Below are 21,760 nucleotides of genomic sequence, written 5' to 3' on the forward strand. Positions count from 1 at the left end.
AATAATGTCTGTGTGCATTCATTTGATCGGGTAAACTTCCTTTTATCGGATTTTCCTTGTCGAGCCAGAGCCATGTATTAAATTCGCAATATATTTACCAAACAAGAAAAAATATAGATAGTGAAAAAAATGAATAACTCTAGTTACAAAAGCATTTGATCATAATCTATATATCTTACAACAACATCACTTCCATATTCTCTGTTTTAACCAAAAACTCTCCAATAGACAAACTTGCGACCCAAGAAAAAGCTTCACCGTGACTACTAATCAAAATAACAGAGAAGATGAAAATAAAAGAAAAAGAGGGATCTCTCATCTGACATATTTACCACTTTTTGCCATTGTGTTGTTTTCTCAAATGCCCACCCATTTGACCCATCTGAAAAACCGACCCACCCGAAACGGCAGCTCATAGTCTTTAGCAAGTGCTGGTTCTCTTGTTGCAGTCTCACTATCAGACCAAACATAAACTCCGCGTTCTTGCTTGCTCCCCGGGACAGTGTTGTCCAAAATCACAGCCATTATGAACGCAATCACCATGTTCATCGATAAGAGCGTGTTCATCACATAGTTCACCTGCAAATACACAAGAAGATTTGAAAACTGAAGGTCCCGTGAAAGTGAGGGCAAAGCGTAACGTACTAACGTACCCCTTTATATTGGCTTTTGAAGGGTCCATGAGAAGAAACAATGTAAGGTTGGTAATAACTTGGAACGGAGAGATTCGAGTTTGGAGAAATGCCGTATTGCTGGAAGTAAGCTGGGACAGAGAGAGAAAAGAACAGCGACAACCCGACAATTATGATATTCCGTGAGCTTCCAGCTTCACTATAACGTAAGTTGGAAAGACCTAAAGCCGTAAACATTGCCCACATAAAGCAAAGAAGAGAGGCAACCATGACTTGCGGAATTGATGCGAGAAACCCTCCAACCTTGCCTGAGGATATCAAAAACACTTTTAGTCAAAGAGAGTAAAAAATGGGTCCTGTTGTACAGTTGAGCTTATTTTCCAATCCATTTATTAATGTATAGTAAAGTTACTTGTATTTACTAAAGAGGTCATGTTAATTATAAAATGGAGAAAACTTGAAACTTATTAGATAAATAAGCAGTGCGACTTACTTACCAAGAAGGGAAAATATAACCAAAACACATGCCCCTAACTCAACGACTCTGCGGCTTCCCATTTTGGTCACAGCGATTGTGTGAACGTTTTCGGTTAGAGTGGTTGAACCAGTACCCATACCCCAAAGACCGGCTAAGACACTTGTGAAACCTTCAAGACCGATAGCCCGACTCACAACACCACGAGTTGGAGGCCTTGATGCTACTAATAGAGAAGAAGCATGGTACGAACCAACCTGCCCATAAAATAAAAAATTACAATATATGCCTATACCATATCATAAACTGATTAGTAAACATGCATTATTTTGAATTCAAAACATTAATTTGATGGTTGAATTAAAGTTGATAGGAGCACTAACCGAATCTACTGAAGCAATTATGGAGACTACGCACATAACAAAAGCCATTTCCAAGTTGAATATCGGTACACCCCATTGCAAGGGGTAAGGAAACCTAAACCAAGGGGCGGAACTCAGTGCATGAGAAGTATCAACCCGACAGTACTTCATTCTGGTCATGTATTTTCTGCAGTGGCTCGATACAACATTTGAGACAGGAACGTTTGGGTCACAACCTTTGTAGGTGAAAGCTCCTGCTTCGGTTAGAAGGAATGCAGCAGCCCAAGTGATTGCAAGACTCAATGGAACCTGTCCGTAAGAAGTTAAGAAGGTCAGTCAAAGTTACATGTCGAGTGGAATATGTCAGATGATTACCACATTATTTGAGTTGATTCAATTGAGGTAAATATATCTCGAGTACTTCCTTTTCCTATCTATCAAAGGAGATAAGGAAAAGCAGACATGAATTTACTTACCGCATAAATCAGGAAAATACGATGGCTTAAAACTGAGATTTTCCGGAGGTACTGCAGCAAAGATTGTGAAGTATCATATAGTGTTAACATGAACCTGATGTAATATGATAAGTTTAACATAACTTAATGAAGAAAGCCAAACTCGAAACTAGCATCCAATGATCCAAACAAACTTCATTTGCCAAGAGGGTGGTTAAAAGTAATGTTAAAAAACTTACAAGAGCAAAGATGATCACAAGTAATATTTGCACAACACCAATCTCAAGACATTTACCAACAAGCGGGAAACCATAGCTGTAAAAAGAAAGTCCAACTGCAGCTATTGTCGGAGCAACAACTACTGGATTGACCAACCTATATAGAAGGTCAAAAGAATTATGAATACAAGTAAATACTGCACCACCCAAAGCCATACCAACCATATGTAGAAAAACACCAAATAGGATTGATTATATATGGAAGGTGTCAGCTTTCGACAAAGACAAAGATGTATACCTCAAAATCAGTGACATTAGGCCACTGTATCCAAGCACTGCTTGAAAAGCTGAACCAATTATGATTGCACCTTGTAGCTCCCTCATGATATGCTTGAAGTTCTATAGTATTAACCAAAACACAAAACTAGATGTCAAATTGTGCAAAACAATCTATATAATTTCACACAAAAAGAAAGACGGCAAGCTGGAACAATTAACAAACCATAGAAAAAACTGATTTCACTTGCATTGTGTACATCAATGCTATAGACAGACGCAGAAGCATAATCACAAATACCAAGAGTAGGAAAAGGTGTTTTCCAACAACTCATGCCTAGTGTAGAAGTCTTCCTAATGACGATTCGTTATTTCTTGCTAAGTAACTTTTGCCAAAAAATAGAAAGAGAGCTCCAACAGGCTACTTGGATTATTTATAAAACAGATACCTTAAGCAACAAAAACTTATGAAGCTGCAATCTAAATAACAGTTACATTTCGATAATAACACCACCATATCTTCAAAGGAATCCACCATAAAAGATGTTTTGCTTTCTAACTTACATTATTTCCATTCAAACCTTGAAACTCCGGAGAGTTTATTATAGCCAAAGCCGGAGCAAGAAAAACAAAGGAAGGTCCTTGAATCAAAGGAAGCCTCGACCCAAACGAAGTATGCAACAGTGTAGTGATTCCAGAGACAAAAAGTACAGTCGATACAACATTTGCAATATCCTCCTATAATCCAAAAAATCAGGTGGTCAAAAAAGATGAAATTAAATGCAATCCTCACTGATCAAAGTTCCAAAAGAATCACACTTACGTGGGAACCTCCCATTGCAGGTACAATAACCAGTGGAACCAGAATCAATGATCCTAACATTGAAAGGTAATGTTGCAAACCATAGAACCCAATTGGAACTGAAACACAAACACACACACACAATCATTAACCAAGCACCAAATATAAAAATAACAATTAAAGTAAGAAACTTTAAAAGATCCATCAAACTTGAGTCATTGTCTGACATCAAATCCACAAATGGAATCTATCAATATATATTAATTACCAATAATTATATAAGTCACAATCAAGAGAATCAATAACAAATTAACAAATAATAAAATCACTCTCACCAAGTCCAGGAGTATCTCTGAGACCATACTTCATATGCAAATTTCTAGCCACTAAATCATCATCCATACTCTGAGGCAAAACCTCAACTGTCTCTTCAATACGACCCGGTCTTCTAACCGGGTCACCTGACCCATTAGCTCCATCAGGTCCATTTGATCTTCCAGTAACTCCATCAGAATCTCTCCTTCTCTTAACCGGCTGATCCTTAACCGGAACAGTAACAGAACCAGGAGGTGGAGGTGGTGTTGTTGTTGTTTGTGGTGGTGGTTTCTCTTTCTTATCTTTATCCGTCTCACCGTTAGCTACGGCGGAGGAGGAGACAGGAGGAGGACGGAGTCTGGTTTGACCAGCTTCAAGATCCGGTTGGGTTTCTGGTTGTCTAGCTCTAACCGGTAATGAGAGCTGACCGGAGGAATCAGTGGCGGTAGTCTCACCGGAGAATTTGGGACGAAATCCGGTTTTTTTAGCCCAAGAAGACGGTGGCATTGCGGCGGATTCTGGAGCTGGAGGCCATGGACCCGGTTTAGGTCCGGGTTTCGGGTCGGAGCTTGACATTATCCTTGTGAGTTTTTTTTCTCAGTTATTGCATTCGTGAAGATGGAAACTTTTTCTTTAGATCTAGAAAATCTCCTCGCCGGAGAAGGAAAACGACAAAAGAAAATTGGGAATTAGGGTTTTCTTCAAATCTCCAGAGAGAGTACAGTTGTGTGAAGAGAGAGTGAGAAGTTCTATGAAGAAGTAACAGTGAATGTGAAAACGAGAGAGAGAGTGTGTGAGAGGAAAAAAAAAAAAAAAACTAATCTTGACAATAAATCTGATCTAACATAAGATTTAAGATATTAACATTTCAACTTTTAAATTTTTTTGGTTATAAATTTACGTCTGACATAATCGTGTGATGTCATAAATCGAGTGCGGATTATATGGTTAGAAAGTAGAGTATACTGAAAGACAAAATAACTTATCTTTTTTGTGTCGTCATAAAACCAAATATAGAATATCTGAAATTTTTGTTTATTATGATCTAATAAAATTTGACATGCATGTGGTATAGATAATCTTTTAAGGGAACAAATACTTATTTGGCGTGAACTTGAGAACATTTAGATGAAGATTATCACTCTTTATTTAACAACCAAAACATTGCGATCTATAAATAATAAAGCTTTTTACTGTGAAGAAAAAATTAAGTGGTAGTAATCTACTCGATTACATTCCAAAAAGAGTGGTTCTGTAGGTCTAGATCAAACATCAATTTTTGTTAACAATAGAATTTACTAAATTATTTTATTTGGCCCGTTGAAATGTTGTTATGCTTTAGAGTTTAGACCTATTATAAAATTCGGTGAATAGGTTACTCGACGATTACACTTAGCCTAAAAAAAATAGTTGGATGGTAAAAGTTTGGATTACTCCTGATTATCAAAATAAAAAAAATTATTAGGAATTTAACTCATTTTGAACACTTTAACAATAACTCACCCACATTTTCATGAATAAATAAAAGGAGGACAGAAAATGTAGATGTCGAAATCTTTTTGAAGTGATTATAAATCCTAAAAATCTATTGAGATACGGAATAAAAACTAGATTGATTGTAGAAAATTAACGTGAAAAGGTTCTTGTGTCTTCCTCTACCTTCTTTCGTGAAAATTATCCCCATATATAGTCGCAATTCCAGCTGGTCGTAATGGGATTTTGATTGTTCTTGGCAAATGTTTCCATGACTTAGTAATTTTTCCAATTTTTCATTTTTTTAAAAAAATATGCTTATATTAAATATCCCAAAAAATGGGCTTTAGCTTATGCGCCAATACAATTACACAGTCAAAAAAAAAAAATGCCCAACTCGAAGCCCACCAGAAAGAAAATCTGAAAACAAGCGGTACACCGAAAAACGAACTCCACCCATTAGATCCGACACTAACAAGGACCACTCCTTTGCAACCATGCTCCCGACACCAAACCCTAACCAGAGTTAGCGGTTCCGCCGCAGACCGGTCTCGGAAAACAAGTCAAACCTAGAACAATCCTCTCGTAAAGGGTAGATCCGCCAAAACCGAGACCCCTTCCTCAACCCCTCAACCTAGCAAAAAGAGAGAATGCGAAAACTAACCCTCCCTTCCAAATGACACTCACCTTTGAACCTTGCCTGAGATCTAACCATCCTCAAATCGGTCAGGCGGATACCAATCACGACCGCTGGCTCATACGAACACTCACCAGCCGAAGTCGGTGCTTAGTGATACAAGATTGGAATCACTCCAACTTTGGACCACTTGATGATCAAGAGATTTCCAAGCTTGTCACGCGGAAGGTGGAATTCACGAGCTGGCTCTGAAGCACTCTCTCGTGAATCAAGGGGTGATTCAATGGATAGTGGGGTGATTGACTTGCTCAATCGGTGGGATAATCGACTCACTCGATCAATGAACGAATGAAGGTTGTTGAATCACTCAACAAACTTAATCCGCAGGTTTCTAAAGTACTAAGTGACTCACTCACAAAGAACTATAGAACAAATGATAAAGACTTAAACTTTGACAAGAAGAAACGATTTCTATTACTTTAAAATGATCAAGGGTGATTTACAATGAGACTAATGATCAACTTATATAGGCTGAATACAAACGTTCTAAAAGCTAAACAAAGAAATAAATCGCAACATTAAAAGAAAATATGGTCGTTGGGCCATTAAATCTAAAATCGGTCCAAGTAAGGCAAGTGAGGTGTTCCTTGTATCTTGTAAACTTGGAGAGGAAGTTGTGACATCTTGGAAGCTTCTGGAGGGTCTCAAGATTCTCACACAAGCGCACAAACAAAGAAGGACAGAGCTGTTTCAAGTTGATCTCCTTCGGCTCCATATATGGCAAGTAATAACTTTGCGGGTTCTTGTGTGGTAAGGTGTACCAAAGTTCGTGTAGTACATGTCTTGTGTGGTCTATATGTTCTCCTGGTTTCTATATGTAGCTTTGAAGTGCGTCCAAGTGTAGAATAAGGAAGATTTCTTTGTTTGGCTTCATTTGGCGCAATACTTCATAAAGTAGTCCAGCTAGTAGTTTAGAAAGTAGTTCAACAAGTAGTGAAGCCAGTTTGTCAGCAAGTACATCAGCTATATGTACTTGTAACATCTTCGAATCAATTACTTGGTGAATGATTCCTTGATGACTTGATGTTGCCTCGTTAAAAACCTTTCTAGGTAAACCCATTGGGACAAACCCTAGATAAGAAAAAAAAAAGAGTGCAACGGTCAAATTTTCACAACATGGTGATTCGGCTCGCTGGTCTTTGATTCCTCTTGAACTATCGTTAGTCTTCTTAGGGTTAATTTGCTGGTGAATAATTAACCCTAGGCCTTGTGCTTGATTAGGACTCCATTTGGGTAAGGATCCTCCAAAATGCTCCATATCAACCGGTTTGATACATGTACTGGTTGGTTTGATATACTCCCGGTTTGGTTTGATTTGGATGTCCGCATCACTTAGCCATCCTAGATCCAGAAGGATATGCCGTTAATCGCCACAACAAGCAGTGAACACCCACCAAGCCACTTCTCAACTTTCGCCGTAACTGCAACATCGAACCAGACAAGTTGAGCCACGAGATTGATCCGCGATTCTCGTCGTTTCGTCCGGCGTCCTTGACCAGAACGTGGATCGACTGGAACCCATCCCAAAACAGTCGGTAAATTATCGCCGGATTGCATCGAGAACCGGCTCATCCACACCACGTCACTGCCGGAAAGGAGGAAGATCTCACTCATGCTTCACTGTATTGGCACATCGCCGACGATGGAGCTCGAAAGGTAAAAAAAAAACTCTAGATCTAGTTTTTGTGTCGCAGGAGAGAGAATAAAGAGAGATATAAGAGAACGATTGTCTCCACCGACATCCAATTTTCCATTTGGTCTTCTTTCATGTTGGTACACATGGTTGGAACCTTTGATTCTTACAAGTCGAGTATGCAACTTCCATCATAATTGGGGTTTTTTTTGGTTAACCTCAAATTATGTTAAATTGATATATGTCCAGTCAAATTTAGTTATTAGATGGGTCCAGTCGAGTGACTCTAGGTCTAATCGAATTTCGTTGAGAGGTACATTGAAAACATTGATCAGATTATTAACAACGTTATTATTCACATAACTTATGTTTGTTAATGCATTGTCACCATACAAATTTATCTTTTAATGAAGATATTTGTATCTTTTAATAAAGATATTTGTATCTTAATTTGGACTGACCATGTAACAGGTTATATGCAAAACTTTTTTTTTTTTTTCTCAAAAGTATTTTATTGAACCAAGGTTACAACTTACAAGGCCTTAAAGCCCACACTGATTTTGCAAAAATAAGAGAGTGAAGCTTAACAAAAGCCCACCAATTTTACAACGAAAGCAAAAGGAGTTTCAACGTTTGTACTATATCCAAAGGCACGCGTCAACCTGAAATTACTACCGCAACACGTGTTGATGAGTCATCGGAAGTGTACCGACATCAACCACCGCTGTCGAGCTCCGATTCCGGTAAGAAAGACATCGCCGACAAACAATCGCACGAAGATTCCTTTTATGTTACCGAAATTTTCCAAGCGGAGCTCCAACTGAAAGCAACAACAGAAAGGGAGTTGTAATATGCATCAGAGTATTCTTCGATCCTTCAACCCAAGATGTAAACTGTTGAAACAGTTCTTGCAAATCAAGCTTTAGATTGAAATCTCTTCAATTTCAGAGAAATTGAAACGATTCCTGCAACCACAAGCGCAAAAGAGACAAGCCGGAGAAATCCATCATGACTAGATTATCACCAACTCATATCAAATGCAATTATTGAAATATAAAAACATAAAGAGATAAAAAGAGAAACCGATCTACGACAAAGAGAAAAAGAAGAGTCAGCCAACGCTGCTAGTGGAAGTCAGACGATGCCGGACGAAGGTCGGCCATCTCCGCTAACGGAGCTAGAAGATGCCGGACAAAAGCCCGAGTCACTCGGGACGGCAGTTCACCGGAAAAAATCTGGTCGGCAAAAGCAAAAAACAGTTCCTCTCTAAAAAGTACGAGAGAGAGAAGAGAGAGGACTTTTTTTTGTTTTATTAAAATCTAACCGAAAAATAAATCGAAATAATAAATAAAGTAATGGTTTTGGTGTTGATCACATAACTTATGGATGTTAATATATATCACCATCTAAAGTTAATTTTGAGTGTGACACATTATCTAGTTAGGATGTACAAAATTATACTTATTACATGGTGTACTGTAGATCCCAAATATTTTTCTTTAACCAATTTGAACCCAAATTTTGTATATGCAAATTTTAGTCCTATTAAAAACGTACCAGCATAAACCAAGATTAAATCAAAAACCAATTTCCAAAATTCTTCAAATTGGTTTCGGTTTATGAAACCTGACTCAGATTTCACATTATGCTTGGACTTTCCGTTACGGTTAACCATACAAACATGTCCTCGCCTCCATGATTCCGGTTAATCAAACAAATCCCGGTTTAGCTTCTACAGTTTATTGAACCGTCTTCTTCAGTCCCTTTGAGAGTTTGAGGTTTTGTGGGATTTGCAGAAAAATTGGAGAAAAATGGCTCCAAGCTCTACATTTCTAGGCTCCATCTTCAGAACCGCTAAAGCACGAATTTTGATCTCACCCAAAGCTAGACTCTCTCTCCTAAACCCTAATTTCACTTCCTCGCGCTTCAACACTTCTTCTTCTCTGCCTCAGTCTCCAATCGAAGGTTCCATTTCGAGGTAATTCTCCATCTTCCCGGATTCTACTACGTTTGCAATGATTTCATTGATAAATTTAATGTTTTTGTTTGTGGGTTTATCTTACTCTGATGTAAAGTTCCGATTTTGATTCGAATCCAGAAGTTTTCTTCCGCAAGACCTTAGCATCCATCGACGATCTCATAGTCTCATCGCTTCCACTAGTCAAGGTACTTATGTTTCTCTTTATCTCTGATGACTCATCAACTCTCTGCAAAATCATATATAATTAGGAGCTTTTTCTCTTGAATCAAAGTGTAGGTGGATTCGCATCTGTTTCTATGGATAGACAATACTCAACATCAGTCCCAACACGTTCACTTAGAAGGAGAATCAGCAATAGAAAGAAATCGAGTACGAAACCAGTCCTTAATGAATTTAAGTTTCAAGAAACGATTACAAAGCTTCCACCAAGATTTACCCCTGAAGAACTAGCTGATGCTATAACACTTGAAGAAGACCCGTTTCTGTGTTTCCATCTCTTCAACTGGGCGTCGCAGCAGCCAAGGTTTAAGCATGTGAATTGCTCTTACCATATCGCGATAAGGAAGCTCGGAGCTGCGAAAATGTATAAAGAAATGGATGATATTGTGAACCAAGTACTCTCGGTTCGTCATATTGGTAACGAGAATCTATACAATTCGATCATCTTCTATTTCACGAAAGCCGGGAAGTTGATACGTGCTGTCAATATATTTAGACACATGGTGACTAGTATGAACTTGGAATGCAGACCAACGATTAGAACATATCATATTCTCTTCAAAGCCTTGTTGGGTCGAGGTAACAACTCTTACACAAGCCATATGTATATGGAGACGGTAAGATCTTTGTTTCGACAAATGGTGGATAGCGGGATTGAACCAGACGTATTCGCTTTGAACTGTTTGGTTAAAGGTTACGTGCTCTCGCTTCACGTCAATGATGCTCTTAGGATATTTCATCAAATGAGTGTGGTTTACAATTGCCAGCCGAATTCGTTTACTTATGATTATCTAATACATGGGTTATGTGCACAAGGTAGGACCATTAATGCTAGAGAATTGCTTAATGAGATGAAAGGAAAAGGCTTTGTTCCTAATGGGAAATCTTATAACTCTCTGGTGAATGCTTTTGCGCTTACCGGTGAAATCGATGATGCGGTGAAATGTTTGTGGGAGATGATTGAGAATGGTCGTGTGGTTGATTTTATTACGTATAGAACACTTGTTGATGAGAGTTGTAGGAAAGGGAAGTATGATGAAGCGACGAGAGTATTGGAGAGGTTGCGAGAGAAACAGCTTGTGGATAGAGATTCTTATGAGAAGCTTGTGAATGTTCTTCACAAGGATTTGTAGAAGATGTACATATTGGTGTTTCTTAGTTTGTTGTAATGTCGAAATTTTGGTTGAATTTATTTATTGTTTTTGGTTTATGGTAATGGAAAATTAGTGAGTTTTAAATAATGTAAATTTTAGTATCTTCCTCTCTTTTTTTTTTTCGTACAAATTGGTGTTTCTTAATTGTTTAATTGTTTAATGTCGAAATTTTGGTTGAATTTATTTAATTGTTTTTGGTTTATGGTAATGGAAATTAGTGTTATTAGTGGTCAATGTTGCCATTAATTTTAACCGATCAGGTAAACCAGAAATTTAATTTCGTTTTGGTCAGGGTTTTTCTTGTAAACCGATCGGTTAAGCTGTCCTTGACACGTCGTCGTTTGGAAGCCGAGCCGCTTCTTTTATTCTTTATCTCGTCGTCTCTGCTTATTGAATCTCCGGCGGATTCAACCGGCGACACTCTGGCGAAAGGTGCGTTATCGTCTCTTCCTCTTTGACCTCTGATTAGATTGTTCGATTTTTGTTTCACTACTTTGAATATCTGAAAGTAGGGTTTACTTAGGATTTCAAATATTTCAGATTTTGTGAAACTGCTTAGTGAATCGTTATTTCATTTTCTGGGGAACTAAACGTGAGCACTGTTAAAGTTTTCTCTTTTCGTGTTCGTCTCAGAATTGGAGAAGATGGGTCGATACAAAGATGAATCCCCAGCGGTTAGGGTTTATACAGTTTGCGATGAATCAAGGTCTGATTTAGAATTGTACTCAATTGACTAGTTGACTTTGTTCTTCTTGCTTTCTGGGCTCAATTTATTGAACCTTTTGTTGGTTTTTCAGATACTTGATAGTACGTAATGTCCCAGCTTTGGGTTGTGGTGATGATCTCATGAGATTATTCATGACTTATGGAGAAGTTGAAGAGTGAGTAGTGCTCTTATTGCTCACTTTTTGTTTCTCGCATTGTTCTTATGGACTATGATATTGTTTACTTGTTTGTTTGATTTGTGTAGATGTAAACCTATGGATGCAGAAGACTGTGCGGAGTTCACAGATGTCTACTGGATCAAGTTTCGTCTCATCACTAACGCCAGGTTTTGATTTTTCTTTCCCTCTGATGATGCTAAGATTCCTATTTTGCTTATTATTGATTCCAAACTCATAATCGTTATCTTAGTGATCATAGGATTTATATTTTTCTACCCTTTGTGTGACTTCATAGTGTAATGATATCCGCATTTTAAGTTCTTGCAGCTGAATCTGTCGAATTGAGCTGTGTGATTTGTCTTGGTACGATATTTTTATCTACTGTTTTTTTTTATTTGTGATATGCAAATGAACTATTTCTTTGGATGAGATTGGTTTATGTTTGGTACATAGAAAAAGAGGCCTAATTAGGTTCCTTGGAGTGATGATATCTATTATCTGGATTTTAATTCCTGAGGCTAAAAATATCGATTTTTTTTTATCTGCATTATTGGTTTTCTTGCTATATTTTGTTCACTTTGGTTCCAAGAGGAAACTTTTGTTTTGATTAAGATATGTTTATGTTTGATAGATTTGCAAAGAGGAAATTGGATGAATCAACTTTTTTGGGAAATCGGCTCCAAATTTCATATGCTCCTGAATACGAGAGCGTCAGTGACACAAAGGATAAGTTAGAAACTAGGAGGAAAGAAGTGCTTGCAAGACTGAACCGTAAGCTTTCTGTGTACACTTCAACTAATTTTTTGCTACAACAAGAAAGATTATCATTGGAGAAATTGGAAAGAAATAGTGTCTCCTCAGTAGATTATGAACCAAAAATGCTGTCTATTAGTAATTGATATACTTTTGCAGAGGCATGTGAGATTTATCATTGTACCTAAAGTGGACCCAAAAAATCACAACCTTGAATTTATTGCAGTATATTTGATATATATTTATCACGTTATCTTAACGTACTTATTTCATAGGGAACAGACATCATTCATATGTTGCAAAGGCTAACATTTTGTTTATAGCATTGTATTAGCAAATGGGTATTAGAAAAGCATTGACAGGGTTGATGTCAAAGCGAATAATATAAAATTTTAAGACGATATCCAGTATAACTTCACAAGTCTAATATGGTTCTTATCTTTTGAACAGCCCAGAAAGCAAAGAGTACCTCCCAAGTTACAAAATTGGCTGGACCAGCTTTGACCCAAACGGACAATTTTTCTCCACAGCGGTAACATATGGTCTACTTGGTCTTTTCTTTGTATCATCAATAAACAAATAGAGTTAGTGCATGAGAGATTGCTTCTTCTTTTTGTCTGTAGGAGAGAGATGGAGTACCAATTCCATAGAGGAAATGCTCCTGTTACTCGAGTTTCATCTGACCAGGTGTGTGTGTTTTTTGTGATCTTGACATTTGTCTCGTTAAAATATTTGTCATCTGTTTTCCATTACATTCTTGGAATATCTTGGCCTGAATAATTCGTTAATAACTGGATTGCGTAGGAGTATTTTGCGTCGTCTTCAATGAATCAAACGGTTAAAACTGTGCGGGAGAAACTCAATAAGGTAAAAAACTTCCCGAGTTTGCATTTTACAAGTGAACCTCTCACAAAATTTTTAGACTCTTGAAGAAAACATTTCCTCATTGTCACATTGTAAACAGATTGAAGAAAGTGGTAACCAAAAGAGATTACAACCAAGCAGCCAAACACAACCTGACTTGAAGAGAACCCGAGTCGATAACCGAAGAAGAATATAACACACTTTTGTTTTGTTTCTGTTTTTCATTGAAAATCTTGTTTACAACTTGATCATAATAGTGTTCTTGCAAGATATAATTGTGAATATTGTATGTAATTTGTGCGTATCTTGAAAACTTGTTACAGTCAACCTGAAACCAGTACTTCTCTTTCTCTGTTCAGTCTCAATTTCTTGCTCCAGAAACAAATCAAACCATACAAACCAAAATTGTACCGAACAATTTATAATGATTTTGGTTTCAATTTGATATTTAGATATCTATTTTTTGTTTTGGGTGCGAAAATTAGATTGAGTGATTTAGGTGAATAACCAAATCTGATAAAATAATTAAGATTATAGCACATTAAATTTGTTGCAATAGTTCAATTAAACGGTTACAATTTTATTTAAATACATTTTAGTAACTAAATTTCAAATAATAGTTTATAAAAAATTACACCGAAAGACATGATTGTAGATAATTAAATATCATAATGGTTTAGAAAATAAACCAAGAGTTGTATTTGTTTGTGAAATAAATTAAATGTTACAACTTACAATGGTTCAAGTAAACGGTTGCAACCGTTTACGAAAAGTTACGATAAAAAAATGCAACCGTAGAAGATATTTATTCGGATCGCAACTTTCTAAAAAAATTCAACCGTAAAATATATATTTTTAATTTAAAAAATTAAATATTTTAATGATTTATAAAATGAAATTAAATATTTTAATGATTTATAAAATGAATCAAAAATTAAAATTGTTCGTTAAATAAAGTAAATGTTGCAATAGTTCAACTAAACAATCGCAATTGTTTATGAGGTGTTACGATAAATAAATGCAACCATAGAAAATATTTATTCCGATTGCAACTTTTTGAATAGAACAACCGTAAAATATATATTTTAGTTAAATAACCAAAATTTAAATCTATATAATATGAGACGTAACTTTAAATGAATAGATGCAATTATAAAGACACGACCATATACTGAAAAGATACGACTGTAGTTGAACAAATATAACTGTAAAAAAAACCGTAAATATGTTAACAAAGAGATGCGATAAAAAGACACAACCGTAAAAAAATAATCGTAAATGTTTAAACGGAAAGTTGCGAAAAAAGACGCAACCGTTCAGAGGTGCAAAAGGTTTTTATTGATATTGCTATTATATATAGATTTGTAAACCCATGCCCATCATTATAACATTTTTTATTAGTGTATAGATTGCGTTGCGTGTGCATGAAGTATGAACACAGATTATTTGAGGTACATAGGAAAGACGAAAGAGAAGCTTAAAACTCGCGTCTGAATTCTGGATATATACTCCAAATCCACAATAAAGATGATAAGTTTAAAAATCCTTAACCCTATTGCGAGGTTTATAATCTGAACTTCGTATATGTGAACGATTGTTTTGGAGACACTCATCATGATTGGTTCTCTACTTCTTTCTCTCTCGATCTCTCTCGTGTGTAACAAAACAAAGCAGAGAAAAGTAAAAGACACAAAGAGTTTTACGAGTTCAGGTTCCAATGTGGAACCCTACATCTCGCCGGGATGATGTAATTAACATCCCGGAAATCCACTAGTATACTTGCTCATCACTCAACAATACAATGCGTACAAATGACTAGACCGCACATATCTAATGAGATTTACGAAAGTTGTTAGCAAACGTCTTGGTAGATGACTCTTTACGTTCTTGTTCTCTGATTCTCTGTCTCCAAAGGTGAAGAAGGGCTGATGCAGCATGGCAAATCTTGCGGTCTTTATGTTTTGTAAGTCCCTCAAGCTTATCCATCATCCTCCTTGGTTCTTTTGGTTTTGGAGTAATATTGATTTCCATCAGTAACGAGAGAGCGTCAACGCAGCGAGACGCCTCTGCTTTACCTGAGAGAACGCCCTTAGCATTGGCCACATCAGCAGCTTTCTTTGCTGCTTCGAACAACTTCACCATCTCATCCACTTTCTTTTTCTTCAGCTCCTTTTCTGTTTTAGTCTTCTTTATACATGAACCAGAACTTAGTACATCTTCACGTGGCTTCTTGGTCGTAACATCCTCCAAAGCGACACGTCTTGTCTTCACGTTGAGCGGCTTTAGATTGGTCTTTGTCTCTTTCTTAACATATTTCTCGTCACAAGCCTTAGCTTTATGATCCTCTTTCTGCTTCAACGCCAAAAAGCTGTTCCTTGCTTGAATCTTCTCTGTTTCACGAGTTAATGATCTCTCATCTTCTTTCTTCATCTTCAACTCCGAACACCTTGTTAGAACATGCTTCTTCGTCTTCAAACGAGCCTTGGTAACATCGAAAGAGTTGTCGCTTCCGTGTGTGTAGAATGTCTTCAACCATGAATGAAACAAGGCTTGAGCTTCCTTACGGATCCTAGGGTTCCTATGGCTTCTCAAAGTCTCCAGCTTAACTATTGATTCAGACAATTCTATATCCTTCGCGGAAAGAGACAGAGACTTCAAGTGCTTCAACACATCGATGCATCTCTCGACTTCGCATGGGTTCCGTGTGTTGTAAGTAGCCTTAATTGCAGCAGCAGTCCAGTCGCATAAGTCAGATCTCTCCTTCGCAATCCTTACTCTCATCTTCTCTTCGTTCTTGATCATCATGTGGCTAGGGTTTCAGTGTATGTCGAAATCGAAATATGAAAGAGATAATGAGCAAGAGTATATATATATAGGGCTTGTAAGCGGTGCTTACCAAAAAAGAAACTTGAGTTGCGTATCGGAAACTCTATCTAATCACATGGATTTGGATTTGGATTTGGTTGTTTCATCAAATAAAAAATTAGGATCGTCCAATCCAATATATTTCTGTGAATGAATATCGCATTAATCCAACGGCCGTGATTAGGTGGATACGATATGAACAATTTTTTTTTTTAACGAAGAATTGTGTAACTAAAGCATACCAAAATCAGGTTCATATTTTCTTTAAAAGAAAAATCTTATAAATCAGATAAAATCTTACATGAAATCGTAACAAATCCACATGTAAACAAATTTTTTACTTTGTTTTTGGTAAGAAGCAAGTACTAATGTACATGGATTTTTTTTTTAAATCTTATTAATTAATTAGTTTCCTACAAGATTTTATTTTCCTACAAAATATGGGGCATTGCAATATCTTTTACATTAACTAGGTTATTAACCCCCGTTACGCGGGGGTGTATTTGATATATTATGGTGAAAATTATATATGAATGATGATATTTATTATTTTAGGAAAAAATCCTGAAAAAACCTCATATATTTTTTATTTAGATGTTTTATACCCAATAGTTTTTTGTTGGAAAAAATACTTCATTTAATTAAATTTAGTTTAAAATACCTTAACTTTAAATTGTTGGTAGATTTGAATCCGCGACTTAACGGGTGTTACAGAATTATTTTATACGTTTTGGTGAAAATTATATTGAATTAATGATATTTATTGAAATATTATCTTTTCTATATTGTTGTTGATAATAATATAAATTTAATTAAAAGGAAAATTATAGTGTTTTAATCTCTAACAGTTTAAATTACAAAGAAATTTTTTTATTACAAAACTACAACATAAGTCTAAAATATAAATCGATTAGCAATTGTCAATAATTATGTGAATTTCTCTCTGTACTTGTCATCTTCTTCTCGACTACTCTCCTAAGCTAGTAAGCTTATTATCTTTCCTCTTATATCATCAATAAAAAAATATAGTTATGGTATAGTCAACATTTACTTATCACTTCATTAATATTTCGTTAGTCTATGATTCGTCTTACTACACTATGGCCAAAATCTCAGCCATCCAATAAATATCTTATCTTTCGCAATCTCCAGTTCTCGCAATTTTCTTTCTAAAATCTTCATCTGCAATCCCCCAATCAGATATCTACCTCACAATAGTTAGTTCACCTTTTCTTTAATATTGATTTTTGAACCTCAAACTCTTAATTCTGTTTCCGGGCTACTTTTAAAATCGTCGGTTGAACTATTTTAGATTTTAAGATCTCATGGAGATTATGAATTTTGCCTTGGATTTTTTGTGAGTATTGACTCTTTTTCGATTGTAATCTGTTGATGCGTCTCTTGTGAACCGTCATATCGCATGCACAAATTAATTATGGACAACTCTTGACCACATATGCATTTGATTTTTTAATTGTTAGATACTCGGTGTCGATTCAAAAGTTTGATGAAATTAGCAAACATAAATAACTTAGTTAGGGAGTGTTCATACAGGTGAATTACCTTCTCTATCACAATCAAAATGTATTGTTGTAGCTCATATTTTGTTAGATGTAGTTTTTGAAACTTGAAAGTCGTCTTACAAATCTATCTTCACCAAGTGATTTCGAACAACGTTTCATAATTTAAGAGGACTGCTCACTTCAAATTATATCTGCAATAAGACAAATAGTTGTCCAAGTTGATAAGGTGTAACCCATTGTTTAGCTTCATCCATTACATCATGCCATTCAAAATTACAATCTAGTAAATCTCTAGCATATCATTAAGATTTGAAATCTACATATATTTTACCATTAACTGTTATAATTTTATCAAAACTTCTTGTCCTCTTAGCTTTTTGATTAATAACCTTAGATAGTATAAGTCCCTTGTTGTTGGATGGGTGATAACTAAAATTTTTTTTATTTGAATGTAAAATTTATTTAACCAAAAACTTTGTTATAAATAAATGCATCGGATTGTTTTGAATGTTTAGAAAAGAAAGAGAAATTGCAAAGAGATTAGAAAGAAATTTTTTGAAGCTAGTCAAAGGTGTGCTTGTTCATGGCGGTGGTCGAGTGGAGAACCATAGCGTTAGACAATCGTCGTACCGTTGGTCCCCCATGTTTCTGATCGAGTTAAATCTGTTTCACACATTTCGTCGATGAGCTTGATGAGTCGGGTGTGAGGAGATTGAATTTCTCATGACGTCTCGCATTTCTCTCTCACCAAATGTGGGATAGAGAATCCTGGAAAATGTAACGGAACAGAAAGAGACTGTGCCGAGAGAGGGTTGGATTGCAGAGCAATGCAAGTAGGTGATCCCAATTTGTCGAGTTTTTTTTTTTTTGGTCAAACACATATTAAATATAAAAGATGAGTTACACTCCAGCCATGGAGGATACAAAGCCCGAAACAGAGAGGGCCAACTTAGCAATAGAGTCTGCTTCCGAATTGTCCAAACGAGGAATAAAAGCGAAAGAGATAGAGGAGAAGGATTCCTTTAAGTTGCTGATGTCGTGCAGGATTCCTTTGAGTTCCTTGAGGCTACCAGAAGATTTAAGTAACTTGATAAGGACTTGGGAGTCCGATAAGATCAAAAGAGATCGGATTTGAAAAAGATGAGCAATAGAAGTGATGTGAAACAGAGCACTTCTGATCGCCAAAGCCTCTGCCACTAAAGCAGAAGGCACAAAAGGACGTGTTGCGGTCGCTTGTGAGACTACCAGACCGCTAGGGTCTTTGAGTATCCATCTTGCGCCACTCAAGCCTGTTGTCGGACACCAAGCAGCGTCAACAAAGCATTTGTGGACATTTGCCGGTTCCGAGAGAGGTGTAATCGTAGGTCGCAGAGGAGGCAGGGTAGGAGTGGCCACCTGAGCATCTTGCCATTGACGGGCATCAGAAATAGCCTTGTGAATTACCTCTTTAGCAGAGAAACTCTGATCTTCAAAGAGCAGTCTGTTTCTTGCAGTCCAAAGATTCCAAAGTATCCAGGGAGCTAGTGGCGTCCCAGTCACTCCAGTTGGGGGAAGACACACTAACTTGCCACTGCCTTGGAGAAAACGTTGCATAGAGGTTATCTGGGAAGGGACAAGCTGAGCCATAAGGGGAGCTAACCTCCAGACATCACCTGCAAAATTACAGAGCAAAAACAAGTGCAGTTCATCTTCATAGCCTCCACACCTTTTGCATCCATCAATTTCTGATATCCCTCTCTTTGCCAAGTTGGAACCTACGTACAGAGAGGGCGCCCGAAACCGATTTCCAGAGGAAGTTTTTAAGCTTAGGAGGAAGTTTTAGCTGCCAGACATGTTTATGCCAATCAAAATTCTTACAATCATTTTTCTGTGGAAATCGCTTTGCTAGAGCATATCCCGATGTTGTCGAGTAAGATCCTGACTTTTCAGGTAACCAAACCAGAGAGTCTGTTGAAGGAACAGAGCTGGTAATAATATGGCGAATTTCTTCCTCATACTGAGGTAACACCTGACGAATAGCATCGACATTCCAGTCATTTGTGACTGGGCATAGGAGGTCTTGTACCTTTAAGTCCACAGTAGCTAAAGTTGGGGGACCTATATGTGCTTTAGGGCTCAATAAGGACAACCATGAATCGCTCCAGATATTGATGTTAGCTCCATTACCCACAGTCCATCCTAGACCTTTCTGCAGCAGCTCTCTACCCACAAGGATGCTACGCCAGCCATGTGACGCCACTCTTGGAGTAGAAAACATTCCAGGAAGCTAGAATTGTTGCAATACTTCCCCAACAGGACCTTAGCCAGAATTGAGTCCGGTTGACTGAGAAGTCTCCACCCAATTTTTCCTAGTAAGGCGTCATTGAACTGTTGGACGTCACGAAATCCAAGCCTTCCGGCAAATCTGGGCTGAGTAAGAGTATCCCAAGCCACCCAACACATCTTCTTTTTGTCCGGTTTTTTGTCCCACCAGAACCGGGTAAACACAGACTGGAATTGTTTACAAAGGGATGCGGGAATCTTAAAGCAAGACATTGGGTATATTGGTAAGGCTGTAAGGATTGCTTTGAGAAGAACATGTTTCCCCGCACCGGATAAGAAGCGAGACGACCAGCTGTGAGCTCTTTACCTAATTTTATCAACCAAGGCTGCAAAGATGTCTCGTTTTTTTCGACCAAAATTCTTAGGCAGGCCAAGATAGTTACCAAGACCTCCATCTTGAGTAATATTTAGGGACGTCTTTACTCTGGTTTTTGCTTCGATAGGGGTCTTAGCAGAGAAGGTAATTGTTGACTTAGTGAGGTTTATGCACTGTCCTGATGCTTTCTCATAGGTACTCAAGATTTGTAGGAGAGCCTTGCAACATACGGCACTTGATTTGCAAAAGAACATCGTGTCGTCCGCAAATAGTAGGTGATTGATTGGAGGGCTGCCTCTACTCACTTTTATCCCGGGGAGAAGTCCTTGATCTTGAGCCTTGGTACAGAGCCCGGAGAGAACCTCGGAACAGAGGATGAAAAGGTACGGTGAGAAAGGATCTCCTTGTCTCAAACCACGGGACGGAGTTACATTTCCTTGGGGTAGCCCGTTAATGAGGAATGAATATGACACTGAACTTACACAAGTGAGAATCCATGATATCCATTTCTCGTTAAACCCAAGCTTCCTTAGCACCGGTTTAAGAAATCCCCACTCGATACGGTCATACGCTTTGCTCATATCCGTCTTAACGGCCATAGAACAATATTTCTTTGCTTCCGACGTTCTGAGAAAGTGGAGAATCTCACGAGTGATTAACACATTGTCTGAAATGGCCCGGTTTGGAACAAAGGCGGACTAGAAGGGGGAGATAAGTTGCGGTAGGAGAGGCTGCAGTCTTCTCGTGAGGATCTTGGCGATTATTTTGTAGTGCGTATTACACAAAGCTATTGGCCTGTAGTCTCCCACCTTTCTTGGGGCTGAGATCTTAGGTATTAACCTAACATGGGTCTCATTTTGTCGCGGCTGAAGGTAGCTTGTTTCAAAAAACTCCGGATATCCCGGCAAACATCATCTCCAATAATATTCTAGTACGTTTGATAGAAGCTAGAGGAGAATCCATCTGGTCCAGGCGCCTTTCCAGGATGAATTGAGAACACCGCTGCTTTGATTTCTTCTTTATCCGGAATGGCAGTCAGCTCTTAATTCATAGCCTGCGATACTGAAGAGGAGAGAGTCTCTTCCACCACAAGAAAATCCTCAGTTCCATTGGAGGTAAATAAATTGCTGTAGAAGGAAGCAATTACAGCTGTAATATGTTCCTCTTCAACAAATTCAGTTCCACTGTCATCCTCAATAACAGAGAAAGAGTTAACAGTTCTTCTTGCACGAGTAATTGCGTGGAAGAAAGCGAAGTTCTTGTCTCCCGATTGCAGCCACTGGATTCGACTGTGTTGTCTCCAGAACAATTTTTCATCCTTATAAGCCTTTTCGAGTGTAGCAGAGGAGATTGCGATCAGTTCCTCATCAGGCACATGACTAGAAAGAGCATCATCGAGGGAAAGCTGAGCATCTCTGATGCGTTGGCCACTGTTCTGATGTTGCTCTTTGGTCCACTGAATTAGGTCTCTTCTATAGCGACTGAGCTTTCTAATAACATCTTCGTTATCTTCTTCTTGACCTTTCCAGGAGTTTGTAATC

The 21,760-nt window shown here is 37.5% G+C and overlaps 3 protein-coding genes across 3 annotated transcripts; 1 reads left to right on the plus strand and 2 right to left on the minus strand.

Annotated features, from left to right (window-relative positions):
- Nucleotides 1-93: 93 nt before the first annotated feature.
- LOC9317035 (nucleobase-ascorbate transporter 12) lies at nt 94-4,341 on the minus strand. Its single transcript, XM_021028126.1, has 10 exons — nt 3,556-4,341; nt 3,242-3,339; nt 2,983-3,156; nt 2,441-2,541; nt 2,164-2,299; nt 1,946-1,996; nt 1,491-1,778; nt 1,130-1,364; nt 654-940; nt 94-579 (listed from the first exon to the last, which is right to left on the minus strand). Exons 1-10 carry the CDS (start codon nt 4,109-4,111, stop codon nt 358-360), a joined length of 2,148 nt encoding a protein of 715 aa, XP_020883785.1. The 5' UTR covers nt 4,112-4,341; the 3' UTR covers nt 94-357.
- Nucleotides 4,342-8,765: 4,424 nt separating this feature from the next.
- Nucleotides 8,766-13,549, plus strand: LOC9315202 (pentatricopeptide repeat-containing protein At2g27800, mitochondrial). The gene is given in 11 exon segments (XM_002879089.2): nt 8,766-9,316; nt 9,437-9,504; nt 9,596-10,708; nt 11,365-11,398; nt 11,490-11,573; nt 11,663-11,743; nt 12,208-12,347; nt 12,780-12,861; nt 12,953-13,016; nt 13,134-13,196; nt 13,294-13,549. Coding segments are annotated over 11 exon segments (1,992 nt in total). The 5' UTR covers nt 8,766-9,149; the 3' UTR covers nt 13,390-13,549.
- A 1,179-nt stretch (nt 13,550-14,728) lies between these two features.
- LOC9315203 lies at nt 14,729-16,245 on the minus strand. Its single transcript, XM_002880923.2, has one exon. It carries the CDS (start codon nt 15,996-15,998, stop codon nt 15,024-15,026), a length of 975 nt encoding a protein of 324 aa, XP_002880969.1. The 5' UTR covers nt 15,999-16,245; the 3' UTR covers nt 14,729-15,023.
- Between the last annotated feature and the right edge of the window lie 5,515 nt (nt 16,246-21,760).

Source organism: Arabidopsis lyrata, assembly GCF_000004255.2.
Source record: "Arabidopsis lyrata subsp. lyrata unplaced genomic scaffold ARALYscaffold_4, whole genome shotgun sequence".
Classification (NCBI taxonomy): Eukaryota; Viridiplantae; Streptophyta; class Magnoliopsida; order Brassicales; family Brassicaceae; genus Arabidopsis; species Arabidopsis lyrata.